The sequence below is a fragment of the Triticum dicoccoides genome, chromosome 2B, assembly GCF_002162155.2.
Source record: "Triticum dicoccoides isolate Atlit2015 ecotype Zavitan chromosome 2B, WEW_v2.0, whole genome shotgun sequence".
NCBI lineage: Eukaryota > Viridiplantae > Streptophyta > Magnoliopsida > Poales > Poaceae > Triticum > Triticum dicoccoides.
The window spans coordinates 665441792-665456505 of record NC_041383.1 but is presented as its reverse complement, the minus strand read 5'-3'; the positions used below and the strand labels follow the sequence as shown (position 1 = coordinate 665456505).

General features: G+C 48.1%; 2 protein-coding genes and 1 pseudogene across 2 annotated transcripts in view; 1 reads left to right on the top strand and 2 right to left on the bottom strand.

The window, feature by feature from the left end:
- The first annotated feature begins 342 nt into the window (after window positions 1-342).
- Window positions 343-3431, top strand: LOC119361116 (putative FBD-associated F-box protein At5g50270). Its single transcript, XM_037626481.1, has 3 exons — window positions 343-2379; window positions 2509-2682; window positions 3156-3431. Exons 1-3 carry the CDS (start codon window positions 1459-1461, stop codon window positions 3429-3431), a joined length of 1371 nt encoding a protein of 456 aa, XP_037482378.1. The 5' UTR covers window positions 343-1458.
- On the bottom strand, window positions 3279-11221 carry LOC119365483 (annotated as a pseudogene).
- Window positions 11222-11524: 303 nt separating this feature from the next.
- Window positions 11525-14714, bottom strand: part of LOC119365482 (maltose excess protein 1-like, chloroplastic) — a 3960-nt gene continuing 770 nt past the window's right edge. Inside the window, exons 3-9 of the mRNA XM_037631124.1 lie at window positions 14341-14661; window positions 14136-14225; window positions 13397-13498; window positions 13180-13298; window positions 12362-12424; window positions 12209-12270; window positions 11525-12102 (exon numbers count right to left, since the gene is read on the bottom strand). Of these exons, the coding sequence (XP_037487021.1) occupies window positions 12020-12102; window positions 12209-12270; window positions 12362-12424; window positions 13180-13298; window positions 13397-13498; window positions 14136-14225; window positions 14341-14661 (840 nt within the window). The 3' untranslated portion in view covers window positions 11525-12019. The remainder of the gene's footprint in view (window positions 12103-12208; window positions 12271-12361; window positions 12425-13179; window positions 13299-13396; window positions 13499-14135; window positions 14226-14340; window positions 14662-14714) is intronic.

Here is a 14714-nt window from a genome sequence, read left to right as displayed (position 1 = left end):
TGAAGCAAGAGGCTCATTAAGCAACACATCATCCCTCCTTGATAGTATTGGCTTTTCCTATAGACTCAATGTGATCTTGGATCACTAAAATGTAAAATGAAGAGTCTTGAGCTTGAAGCTTGAGCCAATCCTTTGTCCTTAGCATCTTGAAGGAGTTCCCAAATCCTTTAGTCCATGCCACTCCAATGTTGAACTTATCTGAAATGTACTAGATAAAATTGTTAGTCCAACAAGAGATATGTTAACATTAATTACCAAAACCACCTAGGGAGTACTTGTGCTTTTAGCCTCCATGCCCAACTTCGGTCGTTCATGGCGGCTGACATCTGATTTGGGTCTTCTGACGCCGGCAGTTTGAGCAGCTCTCCCACAGACGCGCACCACTCGTGGAGCCCTGGGCATAGGTGTCCATGGTGCCTCCTGGTCCGTCGTCGCCGCCACTCCGCCCCGCGGGCGCCGCCATCTCGCTCCGCCGGCATCGCTCGGCCTTGGCTGTCCTGGGCATGGAACAAGATGGGGATTGTGTTCGGTTTCTTGAGCCGATATAGCAGCTTACGGATAGAGCCGAGCGGAAGCGCCGAGAGCGACAGAACGAGCCGAAGAAAGCAGCGCTACACGGGCGCGAGAGGATGCCGTGGGATGCATTGGTAGGACAGGTGGCGGCAGATCGGATCGGGTATGCAGGGAAGGAGTTTTGCAACCGGTCTCCACCCAATTTTTTTCCGCGTCACCACTTGAAATGAAAAATGCCTCCACCAAGAGCACACCGAACAAGCAACTGCCCACACACCGCCACACGCCCACACATACCCAGAACGATACCTCCAAGGAGGTGATGACGTTGAGCACCATCGCCGCCTAGTTCCAGATTGAGGGTTTCACCTGGGTGCACGGGAGAGAGAAGGGGGATACTACCTTGACATCACCTTCAAGGGGGGAAATGTGCCCAAACCGTTGTCGGCGTCGTGGCCGCCACCGCCCGCCAAGGTATTTCCCTTGTCCATACCTCCCTATTCCCCTAGCTATCCGCTGGATCCGGCCAAGTCCGATGGGTGAAGAGAGCAGCACGCATCGAAGATGTCATCTTCAGATCTAGCACCGGAGGAACGCGGGGTACCCTACGCACCATAACCTACACTCATCGGGGTGACCCCCGGCACCAGCGCACACCACCCGCCGTCTGGTGGACACCGTCATGTCTACCTGAGGCGCTGCCTCGGAGTCCATACCCCTTGCCCCGAACAACGGAGTGGCCGAGAAACTTGCTGCCACCTTCACCGGCGGCCAACAGTGTCTACTACAGAAGATGTCAAAAAAAATCTACTACAGAAGAAAAAAAAAGACCATGACTAAAAAGGATAACATCATGTGATTTACATGACTTAATCACCTAATCTATTATTATCCCTAATCAACCTCTGCGCACATCCATCTAAAAACATACTCCGGGGTGCGAGCATGGAGGAGGCTGGGAGCGACGATCGCATCAGCGGCCTCTCCGACGACCTCCTGCGCGACGTCCTCCTCCGCCTCCGCTCGCTCCCCGCCGCCGCGCGCACCGGCATCCTCTCCCGCCGCTGGCGCCACGTCTGGACCAGCATCCCCGAGCTCGTCATCGACGAGCTCCACGTGCCGGGCCGGCCGCCGAGCTCCTTCCTGCGCGCCGTGGAAGGCGCCCTCGCCGCCTACTCCGCCTCCAACGTCGACGTCGCCGCGCTCACCATCGCCGTGCCCGACGTCAGGCTCTGCCGAATCGAAGCTCGCCGCGTCTCCTCGTGGCTGCGCGTCGCCTCGGAGCGCGTCGCCGGCACGCTGTCCCTCGCCCTGCCCCGCTCCGAGCCCACCACCCACGGACAGGAAATCGAGCTGCCCCCTTGCGGGAGGGCGACGGAGATCGCGCTCTCCCTCGCGGGGGAGTTCGTGCTCCGGCTCCGGCCGGCGGCCTCGTTCGCTGCGCTCACCGTCCTGACGATACAGTCGGCAGCCATGGACGGGCGGGAGCTCGGGGCGTTCGTGTCGTCCATGTGCCCGCGCCTGACGGACCTCACCCTGCGCGTCAACCTCGTGGCCTGCTCGGACGTCTCCATCCGCTCCGCTTCCCTCAGGCGCCTAGAATTCGGGGCCGGGTGCGCCCAGCGGCTCGGGGTCGCCGCCCCCATGCTCGAAGTGCTGGTCGCGTCTTTCCTCCACCACGCCCACATCTCGGCCCCGAGGCTCGCCGAGGCCAAGGTCCAGCGCCTGCACCGGCACCACTTCGCCGACGACGTGCCTCGTCGTCTCCGGCGGCTGGACATCACGCAGCTGTACCTACACGCGGCGGCGCCCCCGAGGGCGCGGCGGTTCGATGCGGTCGACGAGCTGAGACTGTCTGCCCTCATTGTACGTCCAATTAATTGGCTTCTCTCCGTATGAATCCATGGATTTTGTTGCTCTTGCTCAGGCGATCCATGTTAATTGGTCCTTTAATTTTGATGATTCGTTTTTGTGCTTCCGATTATTATTTTTCAGGGAATGGAGGGATACACTAGCTTCTTGGATGATGTAAACAATCTTCCCGTGTGTCAGACCGTATTATCGGTATCGTTAACGGGGGATCACCACGGCTTTGTTCCAACCATGCTGCATCTCCTCAGGAGAAGCAACGCTATAAGGAGGCTTGTGCTGGAGACATACACTCAGACGGTACGTAATTTCTAGGGTTCATTTTATCAGTTCATTCATAGACTGTAGCCCAAATATTCACGATTTTGAAATTAAGGAAACATGTTTAGGAGTAGTAGTTTATGATTTGGAGGCCCATTGAAAAATCATCGGAATCTTATGTGGCTGATGTTCAAGGGGAGGGTGGCATTCCGTGGGTGACGGTTTCTTCAGAGCGACATGGGAGGATGGTGCGACCAGCTGCCATCCCACACACGCCGTCCTAGAAAATGTCATGTTGCTCTGTAGAAGCTGCCATCCCACACACATCGAAAATGCCATGTCGCTCTAAAGAAACTGTCATCAAAACGTTCGCCAGCTAAGGGGGTCCAAAATCACACAGTACCATAATTAATGCACTATGTACTGTAGCTCTTCGCCTAATGTAGTCATATTATTTTGTTTAAAAATTGCAACTGTTGAATAATATTGCATCTACATGAAATTTTTTTCAGAAAGACCCATGCTCGACGGCTTGTCCATGTCGCTTGCCGGAGAGTTACAGGGCCAACAATATGACCCTCGATTCACTTGAAGAGATAGAGATCAATACGTTCATGGGAGCAGATGACCAGGTGGAATTTCTAGAGTTGCTAGTATCCAGATGCAGTGCAACAAGACCTATAAATGTGGTGCTCAACAAGTCGTACCTTGTTCCTTTACCAACCGAGAAAGTTTCCGAGATGATCCGCAGCATTTCTCGTCCAAATCTCAGAGTCGGATTACACTAAATCTCCAACGAGAGGTTTTTAGAGGTGGTACTGTAAGAAGTGGATCCTATGCATGATCTAACTATTGGTTTGTTAGTGGTCGTCTCCAAAAAATACTTATGACTGATAAACTTCGTGTCGATGGGTGTGTGCTCTAAAATCTCGATTTCAAGCCTAGCACGGTTGATATCCTCTGCAGCACGTTTCCTAGCAGACCGCCTCGTGGTCTCTGCACTCTCGACATCAACCACTGGTAGTCACCCACCGCTTTGTCCGATAGAGGTTTTAAGAACTCACATTTTTCCAGGATTTCAGGGGGAGGCACTCCCCTGACAAGGTTAGTCTCCAGCTTTGGCTTCTTCTTGTTTCGATCTTGCAGAACCTCCGGAGCTGGGTTCTCAAGGAACAGCGGTGATGCTCCTGGGATAATTTCCTGGCGAAAGGGTAAGCTTCTGGCGCTTTGCAGGCAGAAATCAAACCACTGGTGGATGAGTGGAGATGGACCTCTAGTTCTGCCCCCGATTCGATCAGTCTGAAACCTTGTCGCACAAGGTATCGCCTGTAGTGCATAAAACCAATGCAACCAATAAGACAGTAGGCTCACTATTGCAATGAAGCAGCAGCAGCAACAACAACAACAACAACAACAACAACAACAACAACAACAACAACAACAACAACAGCGATATACTCCATGGATTGAAAATCACAGTAATGAAATTAAGCATGGGAAAAATCATAAGATACCCATAAATCAGCCCAGAGGCTACTGCCTGACTTGGGAACAACAACAGCGACATTGGACATTCGCTTTGCAGCAGGGATGACATCGCTGCTCCAACCCACTGTGACCCAAACATCCCCGACTCCAAATGATTTCAGATAGTTCATGCTGTCAAATAGCTGGACCTACAGAAGGATACCAAAATTAAATCCAACGCAGCACATCGTAATTCAAGACTTTGTTAATTGTTCCTATAAAGGGTCGTTTTGCATTTTGCACGAAATTATTTTGGACCATCACTTCACTTTCCAGATCGAACACGATAGATGGAAAGCAAGAAACATAGAGAAGATGGGTTAGCTGGTAGAAACCTGCTTTTGTAGCTGTGTAAAGCTGTTTAGGACTGCTTCCCTACCACCATTGACTTCTGTTTCCATGTCAATTGTGTTATATGATGATCCCAACTGCTTAAGGACTGCACCAATTACTTCTCTAGGAGAATCAATCATTGAAATCTTCCCAGCAAGTTCAGGCCTCCATAAATCCTCCCAATCCTACAGATGGTACATCAATATGAGTAGCTACCACGTTGATGTCTGCGTGCACAATGCCATCATCTATATATGTGTCTTTACTCACAAGGATTTTGTAACTTATAAGTAGCAAAATAGTCAAACTCAATCAGTACTAGCAAAAGCCTTTAAGGACAAGTTAATCACTGTATAGTTCACATTGTATCTTCGGCCTAATGCTGCATGTTCTCTGAAGATTTTTTTTTACCTGTATTGGCTTCAAGTTATGCTGCTTAAACTTGCTTTTCTTGTACGCAATGACCACTGTGCCCCATCTGTATGGAACACCCCATACTGAGCCATTAGAATCTGCCTCTCCCTTCTGGTTCCTGCACAAATGAACCTGATAGACTATAATGAAAATGGAAACTACACCTCTGGACATCTTCACTTGAATTGACTAATTCATTTCCGGGAGTACATTTAAGTTATGCTTCACAAATATGATATTTCCTGGAAGAAAATGAGTTTGACTGAAGCAAATAATGAACATGGGAGATGTTATTCCAGTTATGGAGATTGTGCTAGAAACCTACATGTCATTGTGATTCACATGATAGAATATCTTTCTTATAAAAAAATTCATCTACACAAATTAAATAACACTTCTTCAGCCATCCGCATTCGTTATCACAGCATACAAGGCAACACAACATTAACAGCAGGAACCAGTGCGACTATCAGAATTGGTAAGAGAGGAAGAACACTTCAACTGTCGATTCTTACCTTCCATCTGTCACTTAGGCTCCTATACCAATCCTGCTCTTCAGCATTGTTGATAGGTTCTACCAGTCCCTTACGAATGGCGTAGCCGAGCCAGGAGTCCCCAATTGAGACGACATCAGCTGCCATGGCGGATTTCGGCTGAACCTGACCTTTGTCCACGCATTTTGACAACTCGGAGAAGAGAGCGTCGATACTAGGGCGGAACTCAGGGCTGAACTTGAGCCGCTTCCCCTGTGCTTCAACGAAATCCTATAAACAACAAACCAAAATCATAATCGTTCAGTAGTCAAAGCAAATGGTGTGAAGTGCATAAGGGGAGAAGGAGCGGACCTTGATCCATGCGGGAGGGAAGGATCCGCGGAGCGCGACGACGCGCAGGGGCACGGAGAGCGCGTAGGTCTTGGACTTCCACTGCTGCAGCGCGGCCTCCCACTCCTCGTCGCCCTCCTCCTGCTCCTTGGCCTCCGCGGCGGCGGGAGGAGGGGGCGGCTGGGCGCACGCGCGTGCCCCCGGGGCGGGGAAGAGGATGAGGAGGGAGCAGGCGGCCAGGTGGAGCGCCAGCGCCGCCGCCGCGGAGGCGCCCCGCGCCCACTCCCAGCCCCCGCGGCCGGGCGTGGCCGGTTGGCTGTTGGGCGGCCAGGAGAAGGCGAGCTGCTTCGCCTTCGGCTTGCGGTGGTGGAGGGAGAGGCGGAGGCGGTGGGTAGGGAGGGGGCCTGGGGCTGGGAATGGGAGGCGAGGGTGGGGGAGGAGGAGATGCAGCGGCTTCCCCTCCATCGCCGGTCAGGCTGCCGCCTATCCGCCTCCGCCTCCGACCTCCGACCTCCGCGGCTTATCCAGTGGCCTACTGGAACGTGTCAAGGGAAGATGCACTGCAACCCGGACCTGAACCAAAACTTGTGTCCACAACCCGTTTGGAACCCACAAATGCTTTTGAATCTTTTAAACATAAATGAGCAAGAAAGAATGGAGAAATTTTGTTTTTGAATTTTTAAAATGGAGAAATTAGGAGAGAGAGAGAGAGAGAGAAAGAGCTTATATTTGTTTACAGAGGGAGTAGGAGTATTAGACTTGTCAAAAAAAAAAATGAGACCAACCCAAGGGCTAACCTTCGTTGGCTTTTCTTTATAGGAGAAACTCCGTGAGCACCACGCGTCCGTGCCGGAACTCGAACTTGGGTGGGCTGGCAGCAACCTCAGCTGCCCAGCCAACAGGTCGACGTCCTGTCCTCAAGTATTAGACTTGTCAAAAAGAAAGAAAATAAGGGCTCGTTTGCTTCCAAGGAATTTTCTAAGATTCTTTGGGGGATTTTGATCCTTAGAAAGGAAAAAAAAACGCACATACGTCGTCTGATTGACAGGATTTGAATTCTTAAGAGTTTTCTCTAAGAAAGAAATTCCTTTGCACTCGATTTTAGAGGAAAAATTACATGCACTCAGACCTCTTGCTACAATTCATTTGTTTTCGAATGTATTAGGTTTTCTAATCATATTGGATTTGAATGGACATGCTGCTTGATTCGTTTGCTTTCTTTCAGTACATTGTGATAATCTTTCGAGTCAAAGAGGATCTAGGTTACTACGGAATCGAGATCAAAGGAATGTATTATGTAGGAATTTGACAACCACGATCCAATTGAACGGTTCTCAGCAGCAAGTTTCTTAAAAGATTACATTCCTACAAAATTCTAAATCAAGAGGTGGCCCTACCTGAACTATCTTCGTTTGAAATTCATGTTTAAATCTGAAGAAAAGAATGAAAAGAAAGTACTACCTTCGTCCTGGTTTATTAGTCCCCTTAGTATTTTATGCAAAATTTTAATATTAAATTTAACTAACGAAATGTTAATGCATGTAATTAAAAATAATATCTCTCAAAACTATGTTCAAATACGAATTGAGGGATATCATTTTGCTGACATGCATTATGTTTTACTTAGTTAAATCTATGGTCAAAATTTGATACAAAATACTATGGGGACCAATAAACCAGGACAGAGGTAGTAATGTGTTTCAACAGTCACATTTAGCTCACAAAAAAGCTGGGATAACTCCGCTGAAAGGGAGTGCCGAGACCAATGAATTTAACTTTTTGAATGCCGCTTTTTTTGCCACGATCTTGGCAGTGCCCTGGTTTTGGGCATTACTTCTATCAGGCAAGGTCTCTTGTGGGCTCAAACCAAACAAGTTCCAATCACAAATTCACCATTGTAGTAGAACATAAATCTAGTCTGCATTATAAGTTCACAACATAAGGAACAATGCCGCAACCACGCATATACTGTTTTGCCGGCACTGAGTAGCTCAGGTTGAGAGTCGTCTTGCTTGCTCCGACTTCGCCCCTTTTCCTCTTTCTCTCCGGCGGCTCTGCCGTTCGGCGTGAGGATGGGATAGGCGGTTGGCCCCCCTCTGTATATAGTAGTAGTAAATGTAGTAGTCGAGAGAGTCTTGCCTTCGGGGCGTCTGGCGTTAATGCCGTTCTCGAGCTCCCCATCGACGCGTCCAGGCAGCGTTCGGTGCTCGCCGGGTTCCTTCCGAGCTTGCCGTCCATGGAGGACGGGAGCAGATAGGAGTGGATCTGGCAGGAGCTCTCCCTCTCCAATAAGCCTGTTATTTCCCTGATCTGGAGGGCAACCATCTGCTGTTGCTTGCTTTTTCAGGCCATCATGGGGGTGGATAAGGAGCAACGAAGATGCAGAAATCTGAAGCCCGCAGATCGAGTTCGAGCTTATCAGCAGAGGATTCCTTGGTGGAGCTACGGCGCCCTTGGCTGGCTGCCGGTCTTTACCGGTGCTCTGCTTCTTCTGGTCGAATGGCGGCCGACTCTATTCCTCCCGGCTTGCGTGCCTTATGGGAGGCAGTTTCAGCTGCAACTCGGAAGCCATGCGGAGCATGCTATGCTTCTATGGCGATTTCGTCGCACCAAGTGGTTCGTCCCCGACGGCAGCGAGGTTCAGTCCGGGCGGCAGCTGCCAAGGACCCGATTGCGTTTCTTGCTCTCAGTTTGGGGTCCTCTATGTAAAAGTCAGGGACTTACTTGTTGTTTTCTTTTTCTGTTGGGTCCTGTTGTAATCTATGCTTTGATGCTTATCCAATGAAGTATGGGCCTTGGGCCCTTTCACTGTTCAAAAAAAAAGGAACAATGCCATGAAAATGTTAGAGCACATGATATTCACGCAAGACGACTGATGCCTGAAAGTCTAATGTCTCTGAAAATCACATAGATCAGTAGATCACCTATCTCTTATACTTACATCTCTAATAAATTAGTATATAAATATAACCCCGGTAAAGAATTGCAAATGAGCCCTATAAAGTTAATAAGCTGCATCAAACATCATCTTCTGGACAACAGCATGTTACAATAGCTAAAAAGAATCGATGAACCATGGTAAGAAAAATGATGTCTAGTACATTATCTACCCGTTGACGAAGAAGCTTCGCCTTCTATAGATCTTCTTGTAAGAGTTTGTTCAGCAGGGTGGTCATGAGCGAATCCCTTTTCTGAGCTCTTGCTTCTTCTCTCATCCTTCGCTGTTCCTCACGCTCTATCCATGACTGCTCCAGCATCAGCCTCTCCTGCTCAAGCTTCTGCATCGACTGCCTCCATTCTTGTTCGAAAATGAGCCGCTCCTGGGCGCGCCGCTCCATCGTCTCATGCCACAGCATATCGACATGCTGTTGCTGCACTAGGAATTCCTGTAACAGATCATGGATGCTTGAACTGCCGGTCCTTGAGTTTTCCGCCATTCGTTGCGATGGTTGCCCCTTATCACTGGCCTTCCGCTTTTTGCTTATCATGGGTTTCTCATCATCGCTGACTTCAACGCCATATTCATTGTCATCAGACTCCCCAGATGACCGGTCACCGCTAGGTCGCTTTAATTTCTTTTTAACTGAAGTTCCCGATTCAGACTGAAGGAGTTGACGTTGCATATTTCTAGCACGTTCAGTGAAGACTGCATGTAATTCTTCAAAGAAGGGACACTGTCTACCATTTTCTGGATCAGATGTTTCTTTCCCCTGATGAAAAAAGAAAGAGTTATTGCCCCATAAACTAAGCAATGAAGGTAGTACTATAAATCTTAGTTGCAATCACACAGCAAACTTATAATCGCAAAGATGACCAAAAAAGAGGGGTGTAGTGGAATGTCGTCACGACAAAGATAATACGGAAACAAATTAGGCGACACATTGTAGGAAAAAAGAGGGGTGTAGTGGAATGTCGTCATGGACCATTTTTACCTGAAAACTTGAAATTGGTTCCAACACACAAACAAACCCAAAATCAGCGTCATTCTAAACCTAACATGGAAATTTCAAACCTCCTCTGAAAAAAATGTAGTACATGTCTATCCCCTGAAATTTCAAAATTTGCCCTGGTTCTTTCTCAATAAACCTAATTAAACCATCTGAAATGCCATCCATATTTCCCCCGGGGTGTACAAAAATAGTACTGTATCTTTTTCTGACAAAACTCGTGGCCTCCATTCTGGATAGTTTGTCACTGAAGTTTCCCTTAAAGCAAAGAAATTCCACCCTGGCTTTTCCTTCACACTTACTAATCTGACCATATTCACCTGAGCTGACATGTTTTCCCCTTTCTATCAGGAGCAATTATCCATTATTGTTGATGATTCCTTGGGTTATCCTAGCCTCATACGGAACAATCGTGTCATGTTGGATTAGCTTTACCCCAAAATACAGCAATGAACAAAGTGAAATGCTAAAAAGGAAAACTGAATACTACACTTTTTCGCATACCAATTAGACACAACTATACTCAGAAAAGCCTCACTCCCAGACCTAGGGCATATCTATAAGAAGAAGACGGAAAAACAAAATGCCTTGTAATTTAGCATTACAGCCAGGCAACTGCATTAGGCTGACATGGATTTTAAACTCCGTGAAATTAAAGGTGTGCAATTCAACACATGACTTGTCAAACAATGCTACACATTCATTGGTCATTTTAGGTTGCCTAGGGCCAAAAAGTATTCAACTTCCCTTCTAAAATTAGAAGGGATAAACAACTAATTCAACAGGACCAGAGATCCCTCCCTTTGATTGAAACGTTAGTCATTTATAAGCAGCAAAGGGAAGGGAACTTGTCCTACCAATCCCAAAAGGACCTCTTGAGATAGAAAGGGGCCGTTTGGGGACCCAAAGCACCCACAAAATGCGTTGCAGATTGCCAAGTAAGAACATTACATGAGAAATCGTTGCTCGGAGAACTGAGAACACAAAGGCTGGCCTAGCAGCATGAAGAATTGGAGACACCAGACCAGACAGCTATAACCATTACTCCATTATTAGGGAGGCAGAGGTGCAAGGGAATGGCGGCAGGCAGAGTATAGCACACAGGTACGTACCTTGTATCTGTTGACGAGGTTCTTCCACTTGCACTTGCACTGGTCGGCGGTGCGGCGGTACCCGCGCGCCCGGAGCGCGTCGGCCACTGCCTCCCAGAGCGTCTTGGCGCTGCGGCCGGCGGCGGCCTCCCGCTCCAGCTCCCCGCGCGCCGCGATGAGCTCCCGCGTCTCCTGCACGCCCCACTGCGGCACCCGCTCGTCCCTGAACCCTCCTCCCCCGCCGCCCGCCTCCATCGTCCCGCCGCCCTCTCCCGCCTAGCAACGCCCGTGACGCGGCGGACGCCCGGCTCGCTTTCTGGCCTGGATTGATTTTGGGTGGCGTGCTCTGCCACGCGACCTTCCTCTGGCGTCTGGCCCGTGGCCTCGCCCCGCTTTTCGTTTCGTTTTCTTCTCGCTCTCGTCTCGCCGGTGGATGCCGCTGCAGTTGCAGCTGCTGCCTGACGTTTCTTACTTTTCTGCCCATTCACACGCCTCTCTCTCTCTCTCTCTGCGCGGAGACGACGGGGCGGGGCCCCTTCCGTTCACACTAGCTGTCGTCCGCGTTTCCCGGTTTTAATCATCGTTTTACCGGGCTGATTTTTGTATTAGGCTGGTCTTGACTGGACTGGACCTGGCCCGGGCCCGCCGCCGCCCACCCACTCACTCACTGACCCACTGGCCTCCCATCCCCAAGAACAAACAAAAGATATTCCCACCCTTTTACTGTACAGATTATTCTTCCGCCAAAACAAACAAAAATATATTTCACTCAAAAAAATTGTTCCATACATATTTGCACGAGTGAGAAGAAATGTAAACTTTATTCAAGGTGAGAAGAAATGCAAACTTTTATTTTTCTTACAACGAATAGAATAGATCTGCTGCTACCACTCCTCCACTGTACCCTTTCTGCGCAAGCGAGCTGGCCCCGGCCGGTGCCGTTGCCGGTGGTGGTCACGCCACACGGTAGCTTCTGCTGCCACGTGAACACCCACGGCGCTTTCTGCAGGCTGCAGCGGTGGGGCTCGTCTCGGCGTTTCACCACGGCCGGAGGACTGTCGGCGACGGCGTACCCTTCTTAATTTTCACCTCTATGCTATGCCTACCAAGAATTTTACCACGGCCCGGTTCGTTCTTGCTTGCCGGTCACCAGAAAATTATTGTAGGAGGGCTTTCCTGGTTGGTTCCTACTACCCCGGAACAGTCAGCTGCTTTCAACTGCTTGCTGATGATGGTGTCATCACTTCCCGAAGACCAGCTCCTTCAGAGAATCCATGGGCGAGCTGTTGCCGAAGGCATCGGTGTCTCTCCCGAAGGTGAAACCTGGAACACGGCGCGCGACTCGCGGTTAGGAGACCGATTCCAAAGAGTTGCGGTTCATCATAAAGAAAAGTAACGGAATTTATTAGAGATGGAGCGGGGAGGAAACCTAGCCACAGAAGCAACCCAAATGTCGTCGCGAAGAAAAATTCCCTGCTGATGCTGTTGCAGCTGGAATGGGCAACAGCTCAGGGTTAAGTCTTGTACAAACACTTGCTGTATATGTAAATCAGGGCTATCATTCATAGCTGCGAAAACATACCAGTACATGCAGGCCAGGTTGCCCCAACCTTGCAGGGCACATGCCCAAATAGAACCGGTGAACCTAAATGGATTAAGAGAATCAAGAGTGAGTGGTCATATAAGAAACTGTGGATAGATAAAAAATGGCATCTGATTGACTGTATTGGGAAACATCAAAGAGAAATGGACTTCTTATCTTACAATGGAACTACATTTGGCCTCTATCTCAATCGCAATTTCACAAAATAAGCAACCAACTTATGGCCTGTCATGGAATTACCGAGGATGTAAATAAAAATATCTTACTGGAGGGCTTTGGTAGAGTTCCATACACGGAAACTGGTTAGGTTAGTCATTTACCCTCTTTTGCAGTGAGTTTCGCTAAGCACCTACTGCTCGGAAACTTCATAATTTGAATCTCTTTCCTCTCCGGCTAGTAACGATAACTTTAACATGACCTCATCTTCTCTGTTTGCCATAATAAATAAGTCTAACTTATCTCGTCTACGGTGGATGTTTCTAGGAGATTGAATGTAACTCAACTAGTAATTGGTCCAAGAGAGCTCCTCCTTCAGATACTTTTCTCATTAATCAGGCTTACCATAAGACATCTGATTAAACTATAAATTTCGATGTGCAAAGCATGCAGAACTCTTAAAACGGTGATTAGGAAGATATTGACTGTTTCTGTTGGGGAAGTAGAAAAGCAGGTTGTGGAAGTTGACTCTTCAGATGAGAATCATTCCCCTTTGTATATTTTTTGACGCGTCCCCCTTTGTATATTCTCATGCAGTTGTGCTCGGATTTGAAAAATGAATAGGTTGAAATAGAACATACCACATCAGATCTCTGATAAATACAGAACGAGGAATCATAAGTGCATTTCCAATCATTGAAAGCAACATTGAGAACGCTGACAGCCCTTCGATGTTACTTGGGTTGAGATAGTTTGTCCACTGCATAACCCACCAAATAAATTGTAAGCAAATGTCTTCCTGTTAAGGGATACTAAATACTTAAGATTCAAATGCTACAAGTGTAAAAGTTTGAGTACCATCTGTGCAACTGGCATCCACATGAACAAAAGTGTGGCAGTCCAACCAGACAACGACCCCACAAATTTAGTTCCTCCTTCGGAAAGCTTGCCCATCCTTGCCTGAATTTAATGTAACACAAAATCAAGGGCTAACATAAGAAAGGACAAATATACTAGAAGTGGATATTGTGTCATTAGTCCTAAATTGCTTAGTTAGCACGAAAACTCTAATACAGAGGCATATGAACAGAAATAGAAAGGATGGAGTAGAGTAAATACAATGGACATTCTTATACCTAGAATGTTAAGAAGTACTAGAAATTTTATTGAACAAATTTTCTTGTGAAGCAAGTGGGCCTAAGTACAGATCAAAACATAGAGTAAACTATTAATTACCAAATAAAGAATCAATGATCAGATTTGTACTGTGCTAAAAGAGAAACAAACCTATCACACTTAAAGAATCTAAAACACCTCTAATATGAACTCTTATCATGATTCGTACTAGTTTGGAACTGGGTTTAATTATTCTGCACTCAAGCTTCTTAAATCCACAGGCTATTTTACAACCTCAAATTTATTATGGGGCACTAACTAAAGTCATGCAAGTGACAATAGGTTGTCTACAATTACCATTACCTCTTTGTACAGTATAACTTACACATTTTCTAGTTTCCGTTAAGGCATTGAGATGGTACGAGAGTACACGCACATCTAACTTCAGCAAAACAGCTTTATGCAAGAGGATGTGTCATACCATTGCGACAGCAGCAACAGCCAAAGAGCCACAGATTATGCCAGGCAGTATGCTACTGGGGAGGACGGGAACAAACGTTGACCACATGACCTGCATTTTCAATTCACCATTGAGATAATCACGCTTAACATGACACTGGATGGCATAAGCTAGCAGGGGCATCAGCTGGATCTGCACGATGACAGAGAACAAAAGTAAGTGTCACCTGAGGGAGCACGGTAAGGCCGCCGATTGTCGTGAAATCCTCCCATAGCAGCCAGAGGGTCTCTGGGAGCCACCCAATGTAATTGAGTAAGTTGAGGACAAGCCCGGCGCCGACAACAGCCGAAGTGGCCACGAACTGCGGGAAGGGCATGGACTCCGCCATGGCAAGCTGGACGATGACCACATAGGTGGAGATAACGCCCAGCGTCTGCACGATGACAGCCTCCGTCTCCCTCTTCTTGGCGAAGTAGGACACGAGCGCCAGGTTGCCGAGCAGCCCGGTGAGCATCCCCTGGAGCGACCAGACAGACAATGCTCGCCGTAAATCGACCAATCGACCAATCAGAGCATGAGAAACTAAGAAAGCGAAATACG

Excerpts from the sequence above, each read along its gene's own strand:
- LOC119361116 (XM_037626481.1), top strand. The coding sequence starts at position 1,459 with ATGGAGGAGGCTGGGAGCGACGATCGCATCAGCGGCCTCTCCGACGAC. Across the intron at positions 2,380-2,508 it reads TGAGACTGTCTGCCCTCATT|GGAATGGAGGGATACACTAG; the intron begins GTACGTCCAATT and ends ATTATTTTTCAG. Across the intron at positions 2,683-3,155 it reads TGGAGACATACACTCAGACG|AAAGACCCATGCTCGACGGC; the intron begins GTACGTAATTTC and ends AATTTTTTTCAG.